Raw genomic sequence first — 15,340 nt, 5'->3', positions numbered from 1 at the left:
AGTGTAGCTTAACCTTCCTGGCGGTAAGCTATGCCGCCGGGAGGCACCGCTCAGGCCCCGCTGGGCCGATTTGCATAGCTGCGTGTAGCATCCGATCGCCGCCGATCCGCCGCTATTCCTTGCGCCGCGGCCGCCGCCCCCCCCCCCCCCCCAGACCCCGTGCGCTGCCTGGCCAATCAGTGCCAGGCAGCGCTGTGGGGTGGATGGGAGTCCCCTTTGACGTCACGGCGTCGGTGACGTCATCCCGCCCGTCGCCATGGCGACGGGGGAAGCCCTCCAGGAGATCCCGTTCTTTGAACGGGATCCCCTGATCTCCGATCGCCGGCGGCGATCGGAGGGGCTGGGGGGATGCCGCTGAGCAGCGGCTATCATGTAGCGAGACTTTGTCTCGCTACATGAAAAAAAAAAATTAAAAAAACACTACTTTGCTGCCCCCTGGCGGATTTTTTTAAACCACCAGGAGGGTTAATGAATCAACCCCCCTACTGATTTGTATGTGAGCCAGATGTACAGGGCTGTGGAGTCGGTACAAAAATCATCCGACTCCTCAGTTTATGAAATCTCCGACTCCAACAGCCAGGTACCCAAAATGACTCCGACTCCTGGACTCCGACTCCTTAGTCTAATACTTACCAGGACTTTGGATTTTGTACAAAAATCATCCGACTCCGACTCCTCAGTTTATGAAACCTCCTACTCAGACTCCAGGTACCCAAAATTGCTCCGACTCCTCAATTCCAACTCCGACTCACAGCCCTGCAGATAGAGCCACATTTGTCACCCGAGCCATAGGTTGCCTACCCCTGATAGAGAGGCTTGCAAATGCTCCAGGTCAATTTATTTTAGCACTTTTCTTTTAATTTCTTTTTTTGTTACTTTTCCTTTGCTTCTAATTAATACTGCTGCAATATGTACTTATGGCCACTTGTCACTAGGAGGCAGTGTGAGATAACAAAGGACTTCTGCTTTCAGTTTCTGTATTTTCTGCTAGCAGAGGGCGATCAAAGCATTCCAAGAATTTACAGCACAACAAGTTCTGCCGACTGAGGTCAAAAGCAGTTCACTTATCTCAAATGAGATAATAATAATCTGGACATTTGTATAGCGCTTTTCTCCTGTCTGACTCAGAGCTCTCAAGAGCTGCAGCCACTGGGACACGCTCAGGAGGCCATCCTGCAATGTTAGGGAGTCTTGCCTTGAACTCCTTACTGAATAGGTACTGACCCAAGCCAGGATTCAAACCCTGGTCTCCCATGTCAAAGGCAGTGCCCTTAACCAGTACACTAACTCTGTTGAAGATGCCAATGGATTAAATTGATTCATATTCCTTCCTGCTGCTGCCCCCTGCTGGTTGTGGTATAGGACTACAGATGCAAGGCTCCACTGCCCCCTGTTGGTTGTGGTATAGGACTACAGGTACAAGGCTCTGCTGCCCCTTGCTGGTTGTGGTATAGGACTACAGATGCAAGGCTCCGCTGCCCACTGCTGGTTGTGGTATAGGGCTACAGATACAGGACTCTGCTGCCCCCTGTTGGTCGTAGAATAGAGCTACAGGTATAAGGCTCCGAAAGCCTCCTGCTGGTTGTGCTTTAGGACTGCAGATGCAAGGCACTGCTGCCCCCTGCTAGTTGTGGTATAGGACTGCAGATGCAAGGCACTGCTGCCCCCTGCTAGTTGTGGTATAGGACTACAGATACAAGGCTCTGCCTGCCCCCTGCTGGTTGTGGTATAGGACTACAGATACAAGGCTTTGCTGCCCACTGCTGGTCATAGAATAGGGCTACAACTGCAAGGCTCTGCTGCCTCCTGCTGGTTGTGCTTTAGGACTGCAGATGCAAGGCTCTTCCTGCCCCCTGCTGCTTGTGGTATAATAGGACTACAGGTACAATGCTCTGCTGCCCCCTGCTGCTTGTGGTATAGGACTATAGATACAAGGCTCTGCTGCTTGTGGTATAGGACTACAGATACAAGGCTCTGCTGCTTGTGGTATAGGACTACAGATACAAGGCTCTGCTGCTTGTGGTATAGGACTACAGATACAAGGCTCTGCTGCTTGTGGTATAGGACTACAGATACAAGGCTCTGCTGCCCACTGCTGGTCTTGGTGAACATCTGAACTTTACCAGTCTGGTAATATCTGAATGCAGGATAATACTGTGGCAACAAGCCAGAGGATGACTTGCCATCTTGGGGTCACATGACCACACAGGAGCTGCCCAGGATGAGGATCGCTGTTCATATTCAGGAAATGCTAGATTTATCATGCACATCACAGACTCTGCAATTCTAGACCCCAAAAATATTAGTTTGAATTTTTTTAAAAAGTGCCAAAAAAATTAAGCGTTTATACACGTACATATCAGTAATTATGTCAATTACATTATGTAGCTGGATAATAGCTTCTGCGGCTAGTAATCATGTCTTAAAGGACACCTGAATTGAGAAGAGGCTGCCATATTTATTTCCATTTAAATAATACCAGTTGCCTGGCTGTCCTGCTGATCACTTTGGCTGCAGTAGTGTCTGAATAATACCAGAGACAAGCATGCAGCTAATCCAGTCAGACTTCAGTCACAGCATCAGATCTACATGCTTGTTCAGGGTCTATGGCCAAAACTATTAGAAGCAGAGAATCAGCAGGGCAGTCAGGCAATCTGCATTGTTTAAAAGGAAATTAATATGGCAGCCTCCATATCCCTTTCAGTTCAGGTGTCCTTTAAAATTCAGTTTTAGGTTGTGAGGGCGTGGCTGTGTTGCTTGGATTGCTACATCCTTCTAAACATACTAGAAGAGGGCGGGGCACTGACCGTCCCTCAGAGAAGATTGCAGGCTACAGTTCTGGAGCATGCTACAAGAGGGCGGGGCACTGACCGTCCCTCGGAGAAGATTGCAGGCTACAGTTCTGGAGCATGCTACAAGAGGGCGGGGCACTGACCGTCCCTCGGAGAAGATTGCAGGCTACAGTTCTGGAGCATGCTACAAGAGGGCGGGGCACTGACCGTCCCTCGGAGAAGATTGCAGGCTACAGTTCTGGAGCATGCTACAAGAGGGCGGGGCACTGACCGTCCCTCGGAGAAGATTGCAGGCTACAGTTCTGGAGCATGCTACAAGAGGGCGGGGCACTGACCGTCCCTCGGAGAAGATTGCAGGCTACAGTTCTGGGAGTCCGTGGTGGAGGAAGTGACCAATGGCTGAGTTCCTGGCCAAATATTTAAATACTGATTCAATTAATCACCGCCTGATGAAGGAGTTTATAGATAAACAGAGATTCCCGTTACACTGCTGCTGAACGCTTCACAGATTTAGGAAAACATTAGTGTGTGGAGAGCGGCAGCAGAACGCCCTCTGATAAGTAGCTTTTGTCTTTTTTTTTTTCCTGGAATGTTTAATGAATTTTAAATGATGTATCCGATTAGCAGTTCAGCATTAGCTCAGTGAACTCTCTTGTTGACTAATCCTCGGGGAGTAGAGCCTGATGGACGAGGCCTCCATCTTCCGCATGCCTGGCAGTAGAGTACTCCATTTACAACGATTAGCCGAAGTACAAAGTCAGGGATTTGCTGCTGATGGAGTGTTGAGCCCAGAGGATTGCAGATTGTTCTGTAGACAGAGGAAGATCCTCGGCGCAGTTTAGAGACCCCGACCTTGTCCAGGAAGAAGATAATTGTCCAGGAAGAAGATAATTCAAGACAAAAGTCAGACTAATATAGTATTGAACTCAGAATGTGTTTCCCCTCTAGGACCTAAGGTCCAAGCAGGGGCCTAACTAGAGGCGAGCAGGGGTCCCAGACCTCTGGCGGCCCCAACTGCTAAACTTCCCTTCCTCCAATACAGGGGACTATTCTTCAGATCAGAGAAGATGGCCACACTTGTTGTATGACCCTTGCCAGATGGGCCCTCAGGCTGTGAGGGTCACCAAGAGGAGGCCAGGGAAGGGGTGTGAACACTGGGGCCTCATTGAATTGTATTTAAGCCACTGGATCCAAGACAATAAAGAAGAGAGCCAGAGTTATGAGATAATACATTTATTCACCTTATTCCACAACCCCTCTTGCCCCGCCCTTAGATTTCCCCTGAGCCTCGTGCGCTTGGTACAGGTTTTCTAGACTGTTCAAATAAAAGTCCTTTGGATCTCAAACCAGCTTTCAGCATGTCCAACGTCAGAAATGTCCTCTCAATCAGTGGCGTAGGGGCAGCGGGGCAGGGAGGGGAGGCACATCTAGCTACCATTCTGTAAGGGGGGCACATATAGCTACTACCATACTAGAGAGGGGGGCACATCTAGCTACCATTCCGTTAGGGGGGCACATATAGCTATTATACTAGAGCAGCCTTTCTCAACCTTTCTACCCTGGAGGAACCCTACAAATAACTTTTGGATCTCAAGGAAAACAATTTTTTGGTCTTGAGGAACCCCTGCATTTATTTTTCTGGAGGCATGGTCTTTAAAAGTAGGCGAGGCTGTTAATTTCACTACCTCCTATTACACTGTCACTCATTATACTGTGCTCATTATTCTTACCCTCAATTTAGTGCTTCTTTTTACAGTACCCCCTATTATAATGTGCTTTATTATACCCCCCCCCCCCCCCAAGATGGGGTAAAATGCCAAGGAACCCCTGCAGAGTCCTCAAGGAACCCTGGGGTTCCAGGGAACCCTGGTTGAGGAAGCCTGTACTAGAGTAAGGGAGGGGGGCACATCTAGCTAGTAGGGGGCTCGGTCCAAAATACGCATGGAGGCCCCAAAACTCTGTAGCCAAGCAACTGCTCAAAAATGTTGCCCTTTTAGTTGTTTCTTCAAGTTCTGGGAACAGATAATATTCTGAAGGGGCCAGTTCAAGTGACTAGGGGGGATAGTAGACCTATTGGAAACCCCGGGTGATCAATTTGGAAGCCACAACCTTGGTAGTGTGCACAGGTGCATTGTCCTGGAAAAAAAAATCCCTTGGGAAAACTTTCCACGGCTTTTATTTGCTTCCTTCAGCTGGTCCAGGAGGTTAGCTTTACACTATCCAGTGATACTAGAGCCCTGAGCTAGGAAGTCCACCAACAGAATACCGGTACTTTCTTCTTTTTTTTACCAGAAAACTAGCGCCATGGCCTTTTTTTGCCAATTTCTTGATGTAGATCTACTTTGGCTGCAGGGACCCACTGTATTGCCATACTTTTGACTGTTCCTTGGTTTTGGCATCATAGATGTGGCACCAGGTTTCATCCTCAGTCACTAATCTAGCAATCAAGTCCTGTGCAGCTTCACAATGGGACAAAATGGCTTTGGATGCTTCAGCTCGTTCCTTCTTCTGACCACTGTTCAAGCATTTCCACTTCACTAAGCCTTTCATGTGTCTAGGAGGATAGGGTTGATAACAAACCCAACACCCTCCCATGAGATGCTCAATATCTGGGTTATCTTTTTTGTGGACATTCGCCGCTCCTGAATAATCAGCGCATGGACAGCATTGCAAGTTGCCGGGTCAGTTGAAGTTTGGGGGTGTAGGGCTCACCTTTAAAGGGGAACTGTAGTGAGAGGGATAAGGAGGCTGCCATATTTATTTCCATTTAAGCTATACCAGTTACCTGGCTGTCCTGCTGATCCTCTGCCTCTAATACTTTCAGCCATAGACCCTAAACAAGCATACAGCAAAACAAGCATACAGCAGATCAGGCGTTTCTGACAATTTTAACAGATCTGACAAGATTAGCTGCATGCTTGTTTCTGGTGTGATTCACACAAATAGATCAGCAGGGCTGCCAGGCAACTGGTATTGCTTAAAAGGAAAAAAATATTGCAGCCTCCATATACCTCTCACTACAGTTCTCCTTTAACTGTGAAATGCCCAATCTTTACATGAGATATATGCAGGTTTTGACGGAGCTGAAGGAAGGACACTCTTCCTCTAGCGCGTGTGACCTCTGTGTGAATGTCCTGTAATGACTTTCCCTGGAGAAACAAAGACTTCATGGTGGGCCGTAACTCCAACAACGTGAGAGAAGGTGCTTGTTGTACCTCATCACAGCTTCTCACAAAGAGAAAATACAGTCGTCAGAATCACAAACACCTGATATTTGCACGGTTACATGCTAAGATATTAGGCTGTCATGTGTCCTCCACACTTATTTTTCTAATTCATCTGGAGGGGTGCAAAGCCAGGAGCTTATATCAACACCCCCTGTATACATGCAGCGCGGAACTGTACATATACCTAAGGGGCCCATACACTCATCCGATTTTCTGGCCGACCGATCGATCAAAATCGATCGATTGATCCATTGCAAATCGGTTGGCCAATCGACCGATCGACGGCCAATTTCGATGGATTTCCATCGAACTGGCAGGGTGGAAAATCTAGGTCGATCTGATGAGATTGCTTATCATTTTGCATTGGCCCTAATGGAAATCTGATGGCAAAAAAATGCCATCAGATCGAATTTCAATAGATTTCAAACTGAAATCTATTGGAATTCTATCCTGGTAAAAAATGTTCAAAAAACGCATCAGATAGATCATTAGATGGATTTCTTATCAATCTGCTGCTAATCTGACGAGTGTATGGGCACCTTAATACTGCTTTTTTACTTTTAGAGAACTTGTGTTCCTTTGCGCCATCTTGTGGTTGGTTGTTGTACTGAAGTTTCTATTTCGTATTCATTTTTTGTTGTGATATTTTGGGGGGACGCTCTCGGGCATTGTTTATCCAGGCTGGTCGCTGGCACAGGCATTGAGGAGTATAAAGGGACACTGTGCTTGTTGCATTCTCGGCAGAGGTTGCTTTTATCAGCCGCCTCTGCCAAGTACTATCTATTGTGTATAGGATGCTTTAGGCGTTTGTACCCTTTTATCATTGATTTACATTGCACCCTCATCTTTTGTGGCACCGTACAAAGCAAGGAGCAAACATGGGTACATCACAGTGCGGCGGTACACAACTTAAATGTGTCTAGCATAACATAAAGAGATCACAAGAAACACTAAGGAAGAATGCCGTCCTTGAGAGCTTGCAGTCTAATGCTAGGTACACACTATGAGATTTTTGGGCAGGTTTATTGTCAGATCGATTATTTCCAACATGTGTGATCTGATTTCCGATTGATGTCCGAAAGGCTTAAATGCGAAATTGGTCGGAAAATGATTGAACATTGATCAGAAATCTGGTCAGACATATTGGTAATAATCAATCTGACAGTAAATCTGCCAGAAAGTCTCAGGGGGGAGATTTATCAACTCATTACCGACAGTTTTTTCTTTTTAATCTGTTCTAACCAGCAGGAAGAACAGTTCTGCATGATAAGAACCTTCTTAAATCCTAGGTAATAGTGGCAATTTAGCATGAATTTCTAGAGTTTCACTACAGTTAAGAAAAGTGCAAATCCATCCCTAAACTGGCGCAGATTAAGAAGTGCTTGATAGCATTTCTACAGATGTAAAACTGCAGGCTAGACATGATTGCAGAGTGCAGGCTAGACATGATTGCAGAGTGCAGGCTAGACATGATTGCAGAGTGCAGGCTAGACATGATTGCAGAGTGCAGGCTAGACATGATTGCAGAGTGCAGGCTAGACATGATTGCAGAGTGCAGGCTAGACATGATTGCAGAGTGCAGGCTAGACATGATTGCAGAGTGCAGGCTAGACATGATTGCAGAGTGCAGGCTAGACATGATTGCAGAGTGCAGGCTAGACATGATTGCAGAGTGCAGGCTAGACATGATTGCAGAGTGCAGGCTAGACATGATTTGTGATGTGCTCCTCCCCCCTGCTGAATTCCTCCTCAGAGCCTGCTGCTATCAATACAGCAGATGTGTTGGTTACCTCAGCAACAGGAATTCCCCTCACATACTGCACTGTCTGAGAGACCTTCCTAGCTCCTATTTTACAACAGTTTTAGAAGGAATCTGCACTGTCTAATGATTTCTTAGGCTGCCTGAGACAATTCTGCACGGATTTTTAAAAACCTACTAATGTTTTGTCTCCCTCTTGATAAATGTCCCCCATAGTGTTTACCTAGCATTATAGAACAGAGAGGAAAGTGCTTGATGGGGTACGCCGGTAACTGCGTTCAGTACCATGACGACTGATGTACGCGATGGACCTTCAACTGCTGTCCCCCCAAGTGTAAAATGTCCCACCCCCTTGGAGCCCGTGCTGTGTAAATTCTCACACATGGCATGTGATGTCACGCGGCACCAGGTGAGACATCACACGCCATGAGGCACAGCACTTGCGGTAATGGGGGTGAGAGCAGATGATTCTGGGAATCGCACTAGCGGGGCAGGTGAGAATTTACACGGCATGGTTAAAACCAGGGGAATATTTTTATATGGAGGGAGGGGAAGGAAGAGGCGGTGCTAGGCCTATTCTGGATAGTTTTTATGCTGAAAACTATTGGGAATCAGTCTGCGGATTATGGGCAGCCAGCAGGCCTCTCTGATTGCATCTGATCTCATAGCCCATGCGTCCCTAAATGTATGGGCACCTCCTGAGCTACTGCAGGAGGTTTCTGATGGGTTGCTGGGAGAGAAGTGTCAAGAGATGAAGATAATCTATTTCAGTGCCACAGACAGGTTGTGTTAGAGATGGACGAGGCCTCTGTATGTTCTGCTAATGTTGTCTCACTGTTTGCCTTTCAGCTGGCCCCAGAGAATACATTGATGTCTTTTAGAAAGGCGTTGGAATATGAAACCTATGGGGTGGAAGCAGATGTCACGGTAAGGTAAGGAACTGCCGCAAAACCCCTGTCTTGTAGTAATCTGAGTATTTGAGTAAATGAATGCCCAGGCAGGTGTTGTTCTGGCAGCAACCAGGCAATAACTGCCTCTTCTCCAATATTGTACCAGGAAAATCAAGCAGCCTGGAATCTGATTTACCGTTACGTTCCACACACATACATTTTATGCCAGTTTTTCTAAAATGCATTATATTTTGAAGATTCTAAAGCATGTCCTCTGCAGATCCTCAGAGGCGGGTTGTGGGTGGCTCCTCAGGGGCGTGTTCTGGTCGATCCTTTCGGGCTTATCATGGGCACATGATGGGCGGGGATGATATTTTCTGGGCGGTTTAATTTGGCTATGTTCTAGGCATATCCTGCTTGTGATGGACTGGAAGTGTGTACAGCACCTTAAAGGTGGCCACACTGATATCAATCTTACGGTTTGATATATTTACTGAAAACAAGTATCGCCCACAAATGGCCTAATTAGTGGCAAAAAACAAGATATAGATCATTTAGGTTTGATAAAGTTATGGCCAAATAATTGGGAAGAGTGCTGACAGGTGAGAATGGCTCTCAGGCCGAAGGGTAAAATAGCCTGTGGGGTGAGGTGGTTAACTCACTTTTTTACTGAGAAGATAAAATAATTAGGACTTGGTACACAAGAATTGCATACATGTTTATAAACATCAGTTCATACACATTTCTAATAGTTAACCACTTGAGGACCCACCCTTTACCCCCCCTTAAAGAGTAACTGTCAGGCTGCAGAAGCTAATTTAAACCTCTATTCTCCTGTGTTAAACCTGTTTAGAAGGAAGCCCAAAAGCCATTAGTGAAGATAAAAATCTGTTACCTTTGATGTGTGCTTATCAGCAAGTCTGTTATAGACCCATAAGGACGCAAGCCGCATACTAAACTGCAAAGCATTCTGGGGCCCTCCCCTCGGCTGCTAATGAGACGTTACAGAAGCTTGTAATCAGTCCAGCGTGTAGCACTGATAAATCTCGGGGCAGAGTACTCTGCAGGAGTCAGCTATTGTTCCTAGCCACATGGCTCATTAATATTCACTGCACACTGTGTTGTTCAAGTAGGAGCTTATCTGTGATCAGGAAGCAGGCAGGACATGACGACACATTTGACAGAAAAACATGGAGCCTGCCATGAGCTGTCAGGAGCATCTATCTCTGCATATACTATATACAAATTCTGTGAAATCCAAACGTGGACAGTGAAATGCATATGTAATGTAAGTACAGCCAATCTTTAGCTACTGATATATGTGTTTATTTTCTCTGAGACCCTATACCTAACAGCTCCTCTTTAAAGTGAACCAGAGACGAAGCACCCTTGTGTATTTTACCATAGAAATCAGTGGGAACATTAGAGAAAACATTTACCCTGCTCTCTGTTCCATCCTCACTGCTAAAAGTGTCTGTTATCTAGCTGAGATAAGAATCCCGGACTGAGCATTGAGTCTGGCTTTGCTATAATGACTCAGCTATAATGATTCCTGAGCAAAGCCAGCAGGGGGCAGGCTTGGACTTGAAGACAGCAAAGAACACAGTCTCAGCTATAATTATTCTGTAGCAAAGCCAGAGCGACTGCTTAGTCCGGATTCTTATCTTAGAGGTGATAACAGGCAAATTAAACAGAGAACAATGTAACAAAGAGCAGATTAGGTGTTTACTGTCATGTTCCCACTGATTTATAAGGTAAAATACATGAGGTTGCTTCATCTCTGGTTCTCTTTAAGGACCAGCGCTGTTTGTTGGGATCTGTGCTGGGTGGGCTCTGCAGCCCCCAGCACAGATCAGCGGGCATGCAGAGCGATCAGATCGCCCCCCTTTTTTCCCCCCTATGGGGATGATGTGCAGGGGGGGTCTGATCGCTCCTGCCTGCAGGCATGTTGCGGGGTGGGGGCACCTCAAAGCCCCCCTCCGCGGCGAAATTCCCCCCCCCCCTCTCCTACCTGTCATGCCCAGTGATCCGGGCTGCACAGGACGCTATCCGTCCTGTGCAGCCAGTGACAGGACGTCCCCTGTCACATGGCGGCGATCCCCGGCCGCTGATTGGCCGGGGATCGCCGATCTGCCTTACGGCGCTGCTGCGCAGCAGCGCCGTACAATGTAAACAAAGCGGATTATTTCCGCTTGTGTTTACATTTAGCCTGCGAGCCGCCATCTGCGGCCCGCAGGCTATTCACAGAGCCCCCCGCCGTGAATTGACAGGAAGCAGCCGCTCGCGCGAGCGGCTGCTTCCTGATTAATTAGGCTGCAGCTGGCGACGCAATACTGCGTCGCTGGTCCTGCAGCTGCCACTTTGCCGACGCACGGTATAAGCGTGCGGTCGGCAAGTGGTTAAAGAGAATCTGTACTCAAAAATTATTACAATAAAAAGCATACCATTCTGTTCATTATGTGATTGTGCACGCTCCCGTGCACATGCTCGGTCCTGTGAATGATTGTTGCTACCTAATAGCAACAATCATTTAATAAAGTTAGGAAAAAAAGTTTGAAAAGTTTAAAGAAAAAAAAAAAATTAAAGTGACATAGTCCCAATAAAATAAAGTGTTTTTTTTGTTTTTTTAATCCCTAGTGATTTTTTACCCCAGCCTGGCCTACTAATCCATTACTAACCCCTACAATACCTTTACTTGTTTATAAACTATTAACGACTGCCACCTGTAGCAATCGAATGCGATCGCTAGGGCGAAAGTTTGGGGCCCCAATGCTCTACAGATGAATCGCACTGCCGTTGCCTAGCGATGCATCTGTAGAGCACTATGCCCCCCCCCCCCCCAACTATCGCCCTAGCAAACGCATCCGATCGCCACAAACACGCAGGCTGGGGATGACGGCCCGCCACATGCTCAATTAGTAATAAAATATGGCATATGGGGTGTCATTTTAACCGGGAAGGGCCAAACAATTAATTTTTATGTATTTTATAACTGTGGGGTGCATCATGTGAAAATTAGGAAGGGTGACGAATGAAAAAATGTTTTGTTTTTCTGCATTTTATACCTAATTTTCCCCCATAAATTGACTATAAAATAAAATAGTTTTGTGAGAAAAATCATACCCAAAAAAAGCCTAGATTGTACTGGAAAAAAAACAAGATCTATAGATGGCATAAATAGTTAAAAAGCTACTGCTGTATAAATACGACACAGCTGAAGTATCAAAAACGACAGGAATCTTAAAGCAGAACTGTAAATCCCTGTAAAAAAACCGTTTCACTTACCTGAGACTTCCCCAAGCCCCCAGCAGCCGTCCTGTTCTGCGCCGGTCCTGCACGAGACTCCGTTCTCCCACCGCCAGCTACTTTCTTTACCACCGTCGCTGGCAACTGCACCTGCGCGCCCCGGGCTATGCAAGCTTTCTTTGCATTCCCGCCCGCTATAGCGTCCTGCGCTATAAACCTGCGCAGTACAGCGGATACGATCGGGTTCGGCTATTTCTGCCTTAACCCGAACGAAGAGCCGCTATTGTGCCTGCGCAGGATCCCGGAGAGGTAAATATATCATCCTTTGTCAGGCTTGTCGAGCCCGGATTGCGTGAGACTTTGGGGGAGCCAGCGCTGGACTGCCTGCAGCTACAGGGGAGGGGGAAGCCTCATTGGGACCCTTCCCCCCGGGGGGGACTTTTTTTTAATACAGAGTCTCTTTAACCTCTTGCCGACCAGGAGTGCAGCAGGGCGATCGGACTACCCCCTTTTTTCCCCACTAGGAGGATGTCCTGCTGGGAGGGTCTGATCGCCACCGGCTGCAGTTGCTTAGCGGGGGGGGCTCTTCAAAGCCCCCCTCCACAGCATTCTCCGCCGTCTTGCCCGCTCCCTCCCTCTCCCTCCCCCTGTGAGCTGCGCAGGACGGATTTCCGTCCTGCACATTGAAGGATAGGCTTCATCCTATCATATGCCGGCGATCCCCGGCCAATCAGAGGCCGGGGATCGCCGATCTGCCTTACGGCGCTGCTGCGCAGCAGCGCCGTATGATGTAAACAGCTGGGATTTCTTCCCCGCCTGTTTACATTTTGCCGGCGAGCCGCAATCGGCGGCTCCCCGGCTGTTCTCGGAAACACCCTCCGTGAACTGACATGGAAAGCGGCCGTTTCCATGGTAACCCGCAGACGACCAGTTTACGCCAATTGGCGTTAGCTGGTCGTCAAGAGGTTAAGGGGTAAAAACTGTGGAATGCGAACTGGTTAATATATATGTGAAAATTAACACAAGGCTGTCCGGAAACAGTGTATAAATAAAACTTGCTTGCATAAAATGCGACTGATTAGGGCGTTTAAAAATATTTCAAACAAGATCCTCAGCTTTGAAGTGTTGTCTCTTACGGTAAAGTACACCTGAAGGGAGAGGGATATGGAGGCTGCATATTTATTTCCTTTTAAACAATACCAGTTGCCTGGCAACCCTGCTGGTCTATTTGGCTGCAGTAGAGTCTGAATAACACCAGAAACAAGCATGCAGCTAATCTCATCAGCAGTGTCAGAAACATCTGATCTACTGCATGCTTGTTCTGGGGCTATGGCTAAATGTATTAAAGGCAGAGGATCAGCAGGACAGCCAGGCAACTTGTATTACTTAACCCATTAGCAAAGGAATTATCTTGTTTAAGAAAAGTGTGCTGCTTTTGACCTCCGCCTGCAGTACTCGTTGTGCTGTAAATTCTTGGAATGCTTTGATGTCTCTCTGCTAAGAGAGAATATAGAAACTGGAAGCAGAGTTCCTCTATTGTCTCACACTGCCCCCTAGTGACAAATGGCCATAAATACACATTACAGTAGTACTAATTTGTAGAAAGGAAGTGTAACAAGCAAGAATAGAATAAACTGGCCTGGAGCACTTGCAAGCCTCTAAGTACATTGGCTACTTGAGGGTTAAAAGGAAATAAATATGGGAGCCTCCATATGTCTCACTTTAGGTGTCCTTTAAACGTAAACTGTAACACCTAAAAGTAGTTGTTCTGGATTTGAGTGTGTACGATCTGTGGTTCCATTTTAGTAGAAGCTATCTTTAGATAAAATACCTTCTGCTCTGATAATCGTCTTATTAGTGTAATCACTTTTTAATAATGTTATAAATAAAGTTATTTCCCATAATCCATCTTGTGATTCATATGCAGATGCCAAATAAGTAAAACCACTGATGACAATTTTTCTGTTCTGCAGTCATGACGGGATTCCCTTCCTCATGCACGACGTGACGCCCAGACGGACCACCGACATCGGGCGGGTGTTTCCTGACCTCGCCCTGCAGCCGTCCTCCATGCTGAACTGGACCGTCCTGGAGAGGCTAAACGCTGGCCAGTGGTTTGTGAAGGTAAGACTAACGTTGAATATGATTTACCCACAATGCTTTAGCACTCATACGCATACACGCGTATGAGTAGTGGTGGGCTGCCGAGTAGGAGGCCACTCAAATTCGTAATTAAAATGAGGCTTAATTGCCTCAGGTGTGCACACAGGAGACGGGGTTACTTACCCAGAAGTCCGATGGCTTCTATGCATCTCAATTCACTCGCACGCGACCTATGGGACGAGTTGCAAGACTCACTACAGCACTTCCTCCTTCCAGCTTGAAGGAGGAAGTGCGGTAGTGAGTCTTGCAACTCGTCCGATAGGTCGCGTGCGAGTGAATTGAGATGCATAGAAGCCATCGGACTTCTGGGTAAGTAACCCCGTGTCCCGTGGCCATATATCTAGCGATGTATGGGCAGAATCTGGGAAATATCTGTTGGCTGCCCTTACACTGCAGGCTGATACCTGATTTGAGCTTTTGGAATCGACCTTGTGGCGCCCCCCAGGCCGTGTCCCCCCAAATGTTATATGTGCCCGTGTATTAAAATACTTTACCTGAGTGCGAGTGTCATCTGTACTTCCTCATTGGCACCCCATGTGGCTGCTGGTATTACAGCATGTGGGGCACGTGAGTGACGACACATGTGCCGTAATGCTAGCAGCCACATGGGACCTGAATGCAGAAGTATGGCAGACACTGTGGTGGACTATGGCGGATGCACTGCATGACTTGTAAAATATAAATTCACAGGCACCGGGGGGGGGGGGGGGGGGGGGGGGTTCATAAAACGTTCGGGAGGGACAGTGGCTGTGGGCTCTGTCGCGTTTGCTGCTCACAATATCTCACACTGTTACCGCCGCGCATCCATTCGACCACATCAGCCCAAGATTTCCCAGCCTTGGACCAATTGAAATAATTCAAATCATCGATTAGGCATGCTTGTTGCAGTACCAATTTTCATCCAATCCAACAATTATCGAAACGTATGGTCCATTGTTTCCGCCAAATTACTAGATGTATGACCACCTTTAATAGACTTCCATAGCGCTGTACATAGTACAAAACAAACAGCGATGGACCATAGATCCATGAGACATTCAAAACTCTGTATTTGTATTGCTGGATGTCCTGATTGTACAGACATTGTTTCAGACATCCCCAATTCTGGTAAATGTTCATATGATACATCATGTATACATCAGAATAAAAAAACACTAGGGGGAGGTCCGTGCCCTTGCGAGCTTACAATCGAGACCAGTGCTATCCAACTTCATGGTCATGGGGTGTGTCTAGCACCAGATTTTTTGGCAGGAGGTGGTAGAG

General features: G+C 47.1%; 1 protein-coding gene across 5 annotated transcripts in view; it reads left to right on the top strand.

Moving 5' to 3' along the window:
* Positions 1-15,340, top strand: part of GDPD5 (glycerophosphodiester phosphodiesterase domain containing 5) — a 239,227-nt gene that overhangs the window by 185,613 nt on the left and 38,274 nt on the right. For 4 of the 5 annotated variants that reach the window (XM_068266612.1, XM_068266613.1, XM_068266615.1 and 1 more), the window contains 2 exons: positions 8,628-8,710; positions 13,888-14,038. In XM_068266612.1, coding sequence (XP_068122713.1) covers positions 8,628-8,710; positions 13,888-14,038 — 234 coding nt within the window. Of the gene's footprint in view, positions 1-7,815; positions 8,273-8,627; positions 8,711-13,887; positions 14,039-15,340 lie in introns of those variants that run through there. The other variant, XM_068266616.1, reaches the window with a different exon arrangement.

Source organism: Hyperolius riggenbachi, chromosome 2 (assembly GCF_040937935.1).
Source record: "Hyperolius riggenbachi isolate aHypRig1 chromosome 2, aHypRig1.pri, whole genome shotgun sequence".
NCBI classification, from domain to species: domain Eukaryota; kingdom Metazoa; phylum Chordata; class Amphibia; order Anura; family Hyperoliidae; genus Hyperolius; species Hyperolius riggenbachi.
The sequence above is the reverse complement of the archived record's forward strand: the minus strand, read 5'-3'. Positions and strand labels throughout refer to the sequence as shown.